At 37.4% G+C, this 14,150-nt stretch overlaps 2 protein-coding genes across 2 annotated transcripts; both read left to right on the forward strand.

The window, feature by feature from the left end:
* The first annotated feature begins 960 nt into the window (after nt 1–960).
* atp6ap1b (ATPase H+ transporting accessory protein 1b) lies at nt 961–9,028 on the forward strand. Its single transcript, XM_053317348.1, has 10 exons — nt 961–1,100; nt 2,622–2,748; nt 3,211–3,285; nt 3,937–4,130; nt 4,343–4,380; nt 4,489–4,574; nt 5,082–5,305; nt 5,397–5,432; nt 6,893–7,130; nt 7,935–9,028. The coding sequence occupies exons 1-10, from the start codon at nt 973–975 to the stop codon at nt 8,145–8,147; spliced, it is 1,359 nt and encodes a 452-aa protein (XP_053173323.1). The 5' UTR covers nt 961–972; the 3' UTR covers nt 8,148–9,028.
* Nucleotides 9,029–10,110: 1,082 nt separating this feature from the next.
* On the forward strand, nt 10,111–14,069 carry LOC128357761 (protein pitchfork-like). The gene is made up of 5 exons (XM_053318130.1): nt 10,111–10,260; nt 11,245–11,343; nt 12,663–12,796; nt 12,896–13,013; nt 14,004–14,069. The coding sequence occupies exons 1-5, from the start codon at nt 10,111–10,113 to the stop codon at nt 14,067–14,069; spliced, it is 567 nt and encodes a 188-aa protein (XP_053174105.1).
* The last annotated feature ends 81 nt before the right edge of the window (nt 14,070–14,150 follow it).

The raw sequence follows: 14,150 nt of genomic DNA on the forward strand, positions 1-14,150 counted from the left end.
ATAGTAACTTATGAAAATGATTATAAAAGGGGTTACATCTGAAGTGAGACCTTTTTGACTTCTGATCTTGAGTTTTTTCTTCATTTTTTAATATATACAACATATCACTGAATACATATAATGCTGTTTTTACTTCTTTGAAAGCAATATTTGTTTTATATTTTGTAAATTAATCATGATGTGGGCTTTAATGGTGTCACAGTACCAATCAAGCCAATGCCAGACTGTATACTTTACTTTATATTCCAAAATCTACATGAACTAATGAATACATTTTCAAATGAGAGATACATCTTGCTTTATAAGAAATGATCTCCTTCATAAATCATGTCAGTATCCATGAAAGACACCTGAATTTAAGATTTTGGTGCTTAATGGGAACACTTACCACATAACAACTGAAAACATTGGTTAGAAAATTAAAATAGTAATCAAAAAGTTACCTTACTTTGGTTAAGTAATTGAAATAGTTGGATTACATTTTAAATAGAGTAACTAGTAATCTGTAACCTATGACATGTCTAAAGTAACCCCAACAACCTTGATCAGCACCATGGACAGTTGCCAGGTGTAGTAGTCATTTAAAACTTAAGCTACTTTTTAAAATATATCATATTTATATCTATGTGACCTTTTTTTTTAGGTTTATAAAAGCATGACAGAGTTTTTAATGTCATCACATGTCCTGCCGAGCACTGCAGTGAAGTACATCCCCACTGACAATGACAGGCATTACAGCGACAGGAAACTAGTCATTATATCTTCATTAAACACGCCAGAAATTAAACTAATCCTTCTGTTTTTTAACCTGAAATGAAAAAGAAAAAAAAAGTATGCAAAGCTACGTGCAGCAAAAAAACAAAAACCAAGCAGGAAGTCCTTTTCTTTCTTTCCTTAGCTCGGCTGAGTGCACATGACTGTCAGCTGGTTGGAGTCACATGATCACAGCTTTGCGGAAAAAGTCAAACTAAAATGAAAATGGCAGACTCGAAGCGACCGAGTCAAGTGCGATTAATGGCTTTTTTTGGCTTTTTCTTCGCCCTCTTCGCTACGGGAAGCTCCACCGCTCAAGTGCCTCTCCTAATGTGGCCCAGTGAAGGGTAAAGTGTCTATTTAATGTCTTATTTTAGTCAAGTAGGACTCACTCTCCACCCTCGTCTGTCAATGCTAAATGCTAACACTTGGAGCTAACTGGGTTTCTACTTCTATATCCAGACAAGACTAGCTGGGTTGATTTAGCTTAAATTAAAAGGTTAAAGTCTAAAAACTGAATATCACGTGATTGTTTGGTTTAAAAGAAAGTCTCACTGCTTTTCTTGGTTGCTTTGGTGCAGTCGAAGAAACACTGAGCTTCTCAAAGCAAGTTCATTTTCTCACTAGAGTAAATTGATTTGTTATGTTTTCATACATGATTTAAATAACCTCATGATGCACTGTGACAAAACTGACTTTCACTGCTTCATGCTTAATTATTGCTTGCAAAATAGTCCCATCTGCAGTCATATCATGCTAAACATTTTAAATGCATTGATAGAAATTAGCTGGTTTTGGTTATTAAATGGTAAAGTTATGTTGTTATACTACTAGGTGGGGGAGTTTTATATTGGCTTGGTTTGTGGATGTTAAGCTGGTATACATGAAACAGACAGGTGACTATGAAAGTTCATTGGTTTTGAGAGAGGAAGAGGATGACAAAGACTGTGGGGACATTAAAACCACAACTAGGGAACCATGCTAACACACTCATGTGTATTTCAATGGCATGCATCAACACTTAACATCAGTTATATAAGTGCTGGTTTATATAAGATACATAATTATCTTATATTATTATTATTTGTGGAGGCCAGATACCACCATGTATCTGGACTGTTCTGTGTTTAAAAAAGCTTTATTTTTTATATTGTATTGGGCTGCAACTAAGAATTATGTTCATTATTGATTACTGTGCTGATTATGTTCTATATTAATCAATCTGTAAAATATCAGGAAAGAGTGATACATGTCCTTCCTATGTCCTTGATTTAGTTTGACAGAGAAAACCATCGAATCATCACATGTGAGAAGCTTAAATTAGCAAATATGTGGCTAAAATGTACAAAAGTGTTACGAAAATAGTCATGGATTAATTGACTTATCATTGCAGCTCCATTATTTTACACTGTTTTTCTTACTAAGATTACAGTAGTTATTGATTTATGTGCTCATTATATTCTATATCAAGCTGTAAAATATCAGGAAAGAGTGATACATGTCTTATAATTTCCCACAGTGATGTCGTCCTAAGTCTTTGATTTTTGTTTGACAGAGAAAAGCATCGAATCATCACATGTGAGGAGCTGAAATGAGCAAATATGTGGCTAAAATGTACAAAAGTGTTACGAAAATAGTCATGGATTAATTTACTTATCATTGCAGCTCCATTATTTTACACTGTAGAAGTACAAGATGCACACTAACAGTAAAAACCTTTGTATGAAACTGGTTCTTCTAACAGGAGTTTTGATGGAAACCCTTCAGCTGGATGTGGATGATATTTGACTTGTGATGTATTATTTTATTTTGAAAGGAAAAACTATACTCTTATTACAATTATTTATTTATCTCTCTTTCCCTTGCAGGTTCAGTTTACCACCACTGGGCTTATCTTCAGCTGGTCACATCACGTCCAACGACCAGTTAACTGCCTACCTCACCTCCGCCTTTGGCTCCAGCCCCCACACTGTGCTGCTGTTCCTGCAGGATAAGGTGAGTCGTCACCCCTGAGACATGAACGCTGTCCCCCTGAGACATGAACGCTGTCTCTCTGCTCTGTGATAAACACGGAACTTGTGGAGCTGAGATTTGACAATGAATTTCTTAGATTTCACAATTCATCTGTTAGAAAGAAGGAAACCAATGTTAGTAAAAAAAAAATGGGGTAGTAGTGATGAGTCATGTGTAGCTGCCCTGTAGAAGTCCACGTGACACCGTCGTTCTCATTCTGGTGTGACAATGAGCTCTGCAGTACTTCCCATTTCACTGTTCCTCTGTAACTCATCCATTACTCAGGTCTGGCTGGTCGAGGCTGATTAATGAGACAGATGGATTATTTTAAAATAGTTCTTTCTGCTCCACAGCGTTCACAGTTTCATGAGACTTGTCTACTTCCACTTCTCTGTTCTCGTTGTCGTTGAGGGTTTGTTTTTTATTGTGCTTGTTTGTGTTCAGCTCAGCAAAGATGACTTCACAGTGTTCGGCGGAGCTTTCGGAAACAAGCAGGACAGCGCCTTTCAAAACCTTCAGGTACGTTTTATCACTTACACACACAAGTTCTTTTAACCTTCATGTCGTCCTCACGGGTCAAATTGACCGCGTCTGTTTTGACTGTTCCTTCTTTCCTTCCTTCTTTCTTTCCTCTGTCCTTCTTTCCTTCCTCCCTTCCATCCTTCCTTCCTTCCTTCTTCTTTCCTCTCCTTCTCCTACCTTCCTTCCTCCCTACCTTCCTTCTTTCCTTCCTCCCTTTCTTCTTTCCTTTCCTCCCTTCCTTCCTTCCCTCCTTCCTCCCTCCCTCCCTCCTTTCCTTCATTGTTCCTCCCTCCCTCCCTTCCTTTCCTCCCTTCCCTCCTTCCTCTCTCCCTTCCTTCCTCCCTCCCTTCCTTCTTCCTCTCCCCCTTTCTTCCTTCCTTCCTCCCCTCCTTTTGTCCCTCCCTCCTTTCCTTCCTTCTTCCTCCCTCCTTTCCTTCATTCTTCCTCCCTTCCTTCTTTCCTTTCCTCCCTTCCCTCCTTCCTCTCTCCCTCCTTTCCTTCCTTCTTCCTCCCTTCCATCCTTCCTTCCTTCTTCCTCCCTTCCTTCCTTGACTCGAAGACAACAGGAGGGTTAATGATGATGATGATGATGTTTGTCAGAGCAGTGGGACTGATGATGATGATTGTTACCACTCTCTCCTCTTGCAGGCTGCTCTCCAGTCTTCCTCGTCGTCCGTGACGCTCCCGGCCTTGGAGTGGTCTGGCTCCTCGGTCATCCCGGCTCTGCTGCAGGAGAAGCTCGGCGTCTCGCCTTTGCTCGTAGACGCAGACACTCTGTCACAGCTCAGCATCAACACATCTGTCAGCAATCTGCTTCTCATCAATCTTCCTTATTGTGCTGGGTGAGACTTTTTTGTGCTCTGCAGTGAATCAGCAAATGAAAGTATCTTCTCTGTTTTTAAATATATGAAAAATAAGATATTAGTGGCCGTTTATTTTGGATGTTTCCTGTCTCTCTCTACTAACCTGTACATTAAAGGCAAAAAGCCACACAAAATATACTTAAAAAAAAAACAAAAAAAAAAACTAAGATTTTTTTAAATTCTTTTTATAGGTCGCAAAAGTCTTGCAAGGCAGTCCTACATGACAACGGTAAGTTTGAACGGTTGAGGACTTTTAAAGTGTAAAAAATAATGTATTGTTGTAGACATGTATAGATTATTGACTATATTTATCTAAAGTGTATTTTGTTTTCAACAGATGAAATTATTGGGAAAGTTCTGGATATCATGAAAGCCAAAAATGTTCATTACACTGCAATATACACAGGACTCCAGCCATCACGAGTAAGATCTTATTATTATAATTATTATAATTATTATTATTAACCTTATACAGTAAACACACACTTAGGGCTGGGGGATTCTGGCAAAAATCAAAATCACGATTAATTGAATTTTAACCTCGATTACGATTAATGAACGATTATCTCCACCCTTGATGAACAATGATGTATTTTCACAGTTTCTTTAGTTTAGTATTTTCCACTGCTGCCCTCACACATGTTTTAAGGTGTGACGCTGTGGTTAAAGATCATGGTTTGGGTTAAAATGATCACTGGAGGCAAGTTTTCAAATTCCTTTAAAGATATGCTACCTTTGTTGTCATGGCAACATTGAACACCACGATTAATTGACATGAGCAAGATTAAGTCGATTAGAGTTTCTAAATGTCGGTTTCGATTATTTTTCGATTAATTGCCCAGCCCTACACACACTCTGTTTTATTGGATGTGATATAAGGATGTCAACCATTTTAATTTTTTTTTTTTTTTTTCTAATTCATCATTGCAGATGATTTCAGAGTCCTCCGTGACTAACGAGGGTGTGGGTCGCTCCTTGCTCCAAACAGCTGCACCCACTGTCAAAGCACCTATCGTGTTCAGTGAGTCCGGCAGTAACCCTTGCATAATGCTCTGGGCTCAGAATCTCAGTATCAGCTTCACAAACACTTGGACCGACCTCGCTACAGAAACGCCTACCTTGACAGGATCCATGTGCAACGGCTCTAACTCCCTGTAAGAAGACTTTTCCTTATTCAGTAGAATATGAAGTAGCATATTAGCATTTTTAATGTCATTTAAATGTTTTCTTCTTTTCTCTCTGTAGGCTTGTCCTCAATTATCCAGGTGGTATTACTCTCAGGTAAGACAATCAATTGCTTACGTAAAAGAGTAGTTTTAAGTTTGATGTAGCGAAAGTCTGGTTAGCTTAGCTTAGCATCGAGTAGGGCTGCTCAATATGGAAAAAAATCATAATCACGATTATTTGGGTCAAAATTGAAATCACGATTATTAAAACGTTTTTTTTTACTTTACAAACATGCTGCATTTATTGGACATTTCATTATCATTACTATTAAATATCGTATCCCCTTGATTGTATTAGTTTTGAAATCGTTTGGCCCCTAAATCGTAATCACGATCAAATTTCGATTAATTGAGCAGCCTTAGCATCGAGGCTGAAATGTAGGGGGAAAATGTTTGCCAAGCTCTGTCCAAAGGTAACTAAATATCTTCTGAAGCTCTGTAGAAAAACTGAAGTGTAAGAATTTAAATTTCTTGGCCAGGTGCACTGACTTCCACAAGCAACCAGAAGAGACTCTAGGAAGTCACTGTGCTGGGCCAAGAAAATAATCCCAGTACATAATCCTCCATAAAACCACAACATGTTGGTTTATATACAGATTAAATGAACAAGATGTAGGGCTGATTTCCCAGACAGGGATGAAGTCTAGTCCAAGACAACAGTTGTTTCTTAAAGGATTTTTTTTTTTTAAATTTTATAGCTAAAATCTCTTCACTTTAGCTTTTAACTTGCTTTTCTATCCTGCACTTCTTTTAAGACATGTATTTTTACTTGATTTTATATATTGTTTTTATTCTATTTTTACTATGTACTATTTTTATTCGTATAGTCCATCTTATATTACATGAATGTTTTTATTTCTTTCCTATTTTTTTTAACATTGTTTTATGTTCCTTTTTATCATCATTATTATTATTATTATTATTATTATTATTATTATTATTATTAGTAGTAGTAGTAGTAGTAGTAGTAGTAGTATTGTTATTTAGTCTAGGTCTAGTCTTAATATGTCTTAATATCAGTGTGAGAAATTGGACCATAGTGTGTTCATTAGTGAGCGTTAGAAATACTGTCAGGCAGATTTATATTGAATCTACAGATATACAGAAAGCAGTATGGATTATCTCATTGAATTCGAAGCAAATTACTCAAAATGTCAAACTGTTCCTTTAATAATGTGTCTAAATCACTGTTTCAGACCCTGCAGAACTGTAGTCCAGCATAATTCACCATAATTCATTTGTAGGCTACTTTTTTCATATATTAAATATTTTATCAGTACAAGTGTGCCAAGGTAGTGTTATGTACTTCTGTCACAGTCTTCAGTTTTGATTGATATTACTGCTAGAAGAAGCCAAATCTGAAATGTTCCAAGTTGAAGACAGGGCTGTAATTAAGTGAACAATTAAGCCAATGAATGATTAATAATAGTAACAGTTTGTCAGAATACTAGCAATGAATTCATTGATCTGCTGTCGTTAAGATTACTCAGCACCTTTCTTTTGTTGTATCTGCAGCTTCTCCCTGAGTTCGCAGTTTTATCCCGTGTCTGCGCGTAACTGGTCCACCCTGGACACGGTGCAGCTGCACGCTAACGGCACGACCGCCACCTTCCTCGGCCGCCGCGGCATCTACAGCCCCGCAGAATACTCCTTCCACTGCCAGTCCGTCACCAGCTTCCAGGACGCTCTGCTGATTCCTAACAACACCCTGCAAAACGTAACACAGTGGAAGCTCAATTTTATCGACTTCCAGGTAAATAACTGTAGCGCTTGTTTAGTGCTGGGCGGTATACCGGTTCACACTGAATACCGGGGTGTATATTTTCGTTATGATATGAATTTTTGATGTACCGCCATACCGGTGTAGGTGTGTTTCATCCATAGACTGTATAATCTTCTCTCGAGGACATTGGTCAATCAACCTGTCAATCGCGACGTAGCCACGCCCTAATGCATACCCTGCTTTATTGTCACATATAAAATCAGGGAGGTCAAAATGTCACAAATGAACATCATACTGCATTGAAGAAGGCTTTAAACTAGCGATTGAGACCATAAACACATTTTGAAAACGTTTACTGAGGTTAGAAATCAAGTGAGAATTTGGTGAATTCTCCATTGACTTGTATAGAGACGGAAGTCCTTTTGACCCCAAACGGTCGCCCCCTGGTGGCCTTTTGATAGAATGCAGTTCTAAATTACTTCCGCGTTGGCCTCATTTCAGAGGACCGGAACTCCCCGCCTGGTAAATTACGTGTTGGCAGCTATGATATTACAATATTCACTCATCATGACAGTAAAATAATCCATCCTAAGTCAATCTGCTTCAGTAGAGTAGTAGTTCCTCTCTCAACCAGTAGAGGATGTTGTGAACAGCTGATTATGCATGAAAAAAAATACCGTCATATACCGTGAAACCGCTTTTATTTTGAAAAATACCATGATATACATTTTTGGTCATACCGCCCAGCACTAGCTTGTTTTTCCTCTCTGCAACATCATGTCACTGCTTCTTCATTGAATCCTCTCCTGTGTTTGTTTCTTTTTTACGATACAGATTCAGGGATTCGGTTTGACCAACGGAACAAATTTCTCCTACGCCAGTGACTGTGCGAGCTTCTTCACCCCTGGGATTTGGATGGGGCTGCTGACCGCGCTGCTCATGTTGTATATTTTCGTGTACGGCCTGCACATGATCATGCAGCTCAACACCATGGATCGATTCGACGACCCCAAAGGTCCATCAATTTCAGTGCCTCAAACGGAGTGAAACGCTCCCAACACACATGCACACTCCTCATTCCTGCAGTGCCTCCCAAAAGAAGCCGACCTTGTCTTTTCAGTTTTTCCTTTTTTTCTCCTTATGTTTCCTTATATTTGAAAAGGCGCATCGCCCCTTTTTTTTTCTCTGATATTCTTTTCCCGCAGTTTTTCCTTCCTGAATCCTTACACAGCTGTCTTTTGGGATACAAGGCATCTTCTATTTCATCTCTCTACTTTTTGCAAGTGCCAAAATGGATACACCACACCTTTTTAAGATCTGAGTTGAATTTGAGTGGACGTGCTTAAAAAGAAAAAAAAAAAGGGTTTCATGTTTTTTGTGCCACTGTTTGTCAAACATAGCGGATATCTTACTTTAAAAATAAATAAATTGCACTCTTGCCAGATTAATGCCTTCCGTGCCAAGGTGAATGTGATTGCTGGATGCTGTAGGACCGTTTCAGACCTCAGTTCTTCCTTCTTTTTTTTTTTTTTAATTTTACCCCAGCTCAACTGTTATTTTAAGACTACTGGTAATGAAAGAAGTGCCTGTATATGAAGAGTTGATTGCCCTATGTGACTGTGTTCTGAAATATTGCTATTTTTGGAATTGCCTTACAGAAGTATACTAATACTTTAAGTTGACTTTAGGTCTTTTCTCACTTCTCTCATCGTCAAATCAATACACAAGTGCCACCACTGCAATCCAATGTTTTCGTAACTTATTTATATATATTAAAAAATAATAATAATAATAACCTGCCTTTAAAGTTTACTTCAGGTTCATCAGTAAATACGGCAGTGGATTGGTTCTGCATTTGTCAGACTTATTGATGTGCAATTGCCATGACATGTCTTTAATTGCAAATAAAGATATCTTTTAAAATATGATTTACTTCTGTTGATTGAAGTCTGTGCAGTGTGACAATAAAACGGCTGTTTTCACATTTATCTGCTGAGAGAGGGAAAGTTTCTGTGAGTTTAAGACGTGAAATCACAACTGGTTTGGAAGCCAGTTGTGAACCATAATGCAAATTACTCAAATGTGATATGAAAATTTGAAGCCTCCAGTGTGCAAACACTGAGAATGGACTTTGCAATGAATTAAGATAAGATAAGCTCTATCTTTACTGAACCCCCGAAGGAGAAATTTTATTATATTGACACAGCAGTATGGGTGGGGGGGTGGGGGGTAGCAGCATAAGGGTGAAAGTAATTAAATAAATTAAGATCAAATAGTTTATACAGTTGTCAATCTCTTCTTAAAGAAATTTCCAATATACAAATGCACAATATACTAATAATAATAATAAGTAGAAGTTCCTGAGGTTATATACATGTGTGCAATGTTACTGGTATTTTAATAGTAAGGAGAGCATCAGTCTTTTTTTAGTGGGAGTGGGAGGTATTGGGAATTAAACTGAAACAAATACAAACTGAAGTAAAAAGAAAATAATAATAGATTATGGATTTTCATTGAATCGTGGAGAAAGAGTATGCGTAATTTTAAGAATTTTAACTGGTTAATAGAACTTTTTAGAGGTAAAACAAGTATTTTTATAAATAATATTTATAAATTCAAACACTATGAAACTAATCCCCTTTATTTTATTAACATCTTAAAATCAAATTAATTTACCCATTCACTGATAGAATTAAGGTTTTTATTAATGGATTGTTAAAGGGACAATTAATGGAGTAAAGAAGGGGCTAAAAACATGAAACACACCTTCATTTATACCTAAAATGCCTTTTTTTTATCCAATTAAAAGGAAAATTCAGTGGTTTAGGTTCAGTTTAAAGGAGTTTGTTTTTACACTTTAACTTGTTTCACAGTTGCCATGGTTACATCAACTCAAAACAGGACGACTCCAAGGCACGTCCGGTCCAGACGCAGGTAAAACCTGTGCACCCGTGATTTTCTTTTTTTCTTTCTTTTTAAAAAAAAACATTTTTAACAGTTGTTTTCCAAGATGCCAGTTGCTCCTTTTCAGAGACTATATTTCGGCAGCGCTCTGGAGAGGAGACTCATTCCTCACCATTATCCACCAAACCGGCTCGGTAACCAAGTGGCACGACAGGACGCTCCGCATGTCGGCCCTGGACGCTATGACAACCACGAGGTTTATCTCTTTATAATAAAGTCTGTTAGTTATAATAGTGTGTTTGTATGTATGCAGTATTATGTGTATTGTATGTTTTGCCGTTTGTAAAAGTGTTTCGTGTCTTGTTAATTTGTTTTCTGAAATCCTAAATGTGTTTCGGGACTTGTAAATGTGTTATGGTAAAATGTAATTTAGTTTTATGATATGTAAAACATGTTTTCCAAAATGTATATTTGTCTCAAGCTTTGTAAAAGTGTTTCACATGTTGTAATCTAAGTTTACACCTCCCGGCCACCGTAGTAAGGCACAGGTTATTAATTACTATTTAAAATGTAATAAGTAATATAACTATTTCAATTATTTAATCAAAATAATGTAACTTATTACATTTGATTACTTTTCTAATTGTCTAACTAATGTTTTCAGCTGTTAGGGTAAATGTTCCCATTAAACACCAAAATCTAAGTTCAGGTGTTTTTCATGGATACTGACATGATTTATAAGAGAGTTTTTTTCTTATAAAGCAACATTTATCTCTCATTTGAAAATGTAATCATTAGTAGATTTTTATTTATAATAATGAAAAAAAGTTAAAAATCTGGCATGGGCTTAATTGGTACTGTGACACCATTTAAGTTTTTAACTAATTTATTTACAAAATATTTTAAAAATATTGATCTCAAATAATTAAAAACAACAATATATGTATTCGATAACATATTAAATATTTAAAAAATGAATAAAAACTCCTGCTCCTGAGCAAAATCTTAAATATCTGACTTCAGATGTAGCCTCCTTTTTCATAAGTAGCTGTAATTTAATGACAGTTTCTCAGTAACTGTAAAGGATTAGTTACATTTATTTTGTAATTAAATGACCTAACACTGTTACATATAACTAGACAACCACTTTTTGTCAATGTGTGTCAAATCATCTTTGTATACAGATTAAATAACAGATTATAATCTTAAATTAAATCTTTCACATTTCCTTCCTTCCCAGTATGGCACCATCCTTTATAACATCCAGAAGACACCAGAGAGTAAGAGAGGATATGGTCTCAATGCAAGGACCGCAGTACGCTTTCCACCCTGCGGCAAGGTAAACACACTCACACAAGTCACTACCACAAATGTACTACCACAAAGGAGTTACCCAATCAATCATCCACATGTAAATACTGTGACAACCTTTGCATAAGCTTGAAGGATGTGGGTGCTCATTGTTTCAAGTTTGTCTTATAAGAGTAGAGGCTGGTTTTCCTTCACTGTAGTCATTCCTCTTGCTACAGTAATATATGTGAGCTTATGATGTAAGGGACTGGGGGACAAAATCCACCCTCTTGTCGTCCTCCTGGGTCAAACTGACCCCGTCTGTTTTGACTGTTCCTTCTTTCCTTCCTTTTCTTTATTTTTTCCTTCGTTCTTTCCCTCTTTCTTTGCTCCCTCCTCCTTCCATACTCCTTTCTTTGCTTCTTTCCTTCCTTCCTCCCTCCTTACTCCTTTTCTTTCCTTCCTTCCTTCCTCCCTCCCTCCTTACTCCTTTTCTTCCTTCCTTCCTCTTTTCCTCCTTCCTTCCTTCCGTCATCTTTTCCTCCTTACTCCTTTCCTTCCGTCTTTCCTTACTTCCTTCATCTTTTCCTCCTTAATCCTTTCCTTCCTTCCTTCCTCTTTTCCTCCTTACTCCTTTCCTTCCTTCCTTCACCTTTTAGGAGGGTTAAAGGTTTATCTGCAGTCTGTCTCTAATACGAAGCTTCAGCAGTCTGAGTTAGTCAAACCAAGCCTACAATGAGTATTTTTAGTTCTTTGTGTTTCCCTGTTGAGCTGTGGTGGAAGTATAGTAACAAAAAGAGGCTCTAAAAGACTCCATTGTTAAAAGATATCTACTTGATTTGACTCATTTGGACAGCTGAAGCTTCATATTAGCTTCAGATGAACTCTTAACCCCATTTGTTCACAGTAGGAGGACTGTGTGTGGATCATCACTTAAAATGTAAGTGCATTATGAAGGAATATTTTAACAGCCAGATGAACAAAAGGAATGATTACAACGAGGATATAATCATTTAGGTTCCTGGTTGACAGAAAAGTGGTGGACTTATCCTTTAAAAAGAGCAATATCTCAGTTTGGCTTCAGTACATTTCCCAACAGAAACTCTGCATTACAAACTGGAAGTGTGAGGTTTAAACTGAAAATGTCCACTTCTCCATTTTCAAAGGGTCAAATGAAATGTTATCATGTTGCATTATGGGAATTGTAGGATCCAGGGTTATTGGCCCGCTTAACCTTTTTTCTCTCTGCTGCTTTGATTGTAGTTTACAGCTTGCCCCTGACTTAATGGAAGTGCAGCATTAAATCACCTCTAATATGCCTTTTACAAGTTGAATCAAAAGGATGTCTTTATAATCTCTGACCAGCAGACAGTGACTCCTTCACCACAGCACTACCAGCAGGATCAAAGCCGGTCTAGAGTTCCCCCTCCGAGCAAAACGCCTTTCAACTCCAACACACAGAGGTTCAAACACAAGTCACGTACAGTGGAAGAGAGCCCAGGGTGAGACACACACACACACACACACACACACACACAGAGACTGAGAGCTCCAGTGTAGCCGAGCCGTACCGAGCTGATGGATGTTACTCTGTGATGCAGCCCTGGGAGCTACGCTCATGATGCAGTGACAAACAGGAAGGTGAGCTGGCCGATGCGCTTCGGCAGCCCGGATTGGTCCAAACTGCCTCAAACGGAAAAGAGTTCACAAGGGTTGAAGGTGGGTGAAACAAAGCCTGGGAAGGGTGCTATCTCTCTGTGTACTAAAAATAACAGAAAGGAGCAGATGGTTTAAAGCCATATCAGTTTGAAAGCCAAAACAAAAGATATCAGATTATCAAAAACTACTTCTGACTTTATAAAAACATGAGTAGGTAATTGTTGCCATGGTAACTCTAAAAAAATGGGATATGCATTGATTTACATGAAAAAATATAGAAAATTAGCATAAAGCATTGTTAACAGCAAGTAAGGAAATAGCTAATATTCTATATGTTGTAGGAACTATGCATGAACAAATAAAACTTCAATAACATAAATCCAAATAAATAACTATATATGGATCTCAAGCCGTGTTTTAGAGCTGCTGCCGAGACCACGAACTGAGTTACAGTCATTTTCCCTATCTGACTACTGACCTACGTTGCAGCTTAACCCTTCATCAGGAGAATAACTACATTTGTTGACTTCCTTAAACATCCAAAATAGTCTCCTCATGCCTCTCTGTGAGGTTGTAGAACCATGTGGATTTTTTATATATATAGACTTTCTGGAAAATGTTTTACCATAGACTGATGAGGAACCATAATTGGTAACTTCATTGACTTTGATTTGCAACATAAAAATTGAGAAATTTTGAAAAAGGTCATGTAATATGCCCCCAATAAATCTCTAGTCTTGAATTAGAATTTCTAAGTATTACAATCAGTGCCGTAAAAAGGGTTAAAACGTGAATAATCGAGGTGTTAAAGCAAACCAACAGAAGAACGTCACTGCTGGTTTTGTTTTTCTCACACAAGCAGATTCATTCTGTCTTGTTTTGATGTTTGGAGATTTGTTACATTGCACTTGATCCCACACAACTTGTTCATATTACCACACAGCTGTTGTTGCTAAATAGTGTGTATCCCATTTGGTGTGATGAAATAATAATAATGTGTCCTGTTATACGGAGCAACATCTGATGCTCTTTTGTTTTTTTTCTCGTCAGATGAACAATGACAAGGATTTCCAGAAGAAGAGGAGCAGACTGGCCTACCTAAGTCTGTACTATTAACCCTAAAACATGACACTGATATGAGAGCGTGTCTGTCTTTCTTTCTGAACTCTTACTGTCACTAAAACAACAGCAGATACT

Source organism: Scomber japonicus, chromosome 4 (assembly GCF_027409825.1).
Source record: "Scomber japonicus isolate fScoJap1 chromosome 4, fScoJap1.pri, whole genome shotgun sequence".
NCBI classification, from domain to species: Eukaryota; Metazoa; Chordata; class Actinopteri; order Scombriformes; family Scombridae; genus Scomber; species Scomber japonicus.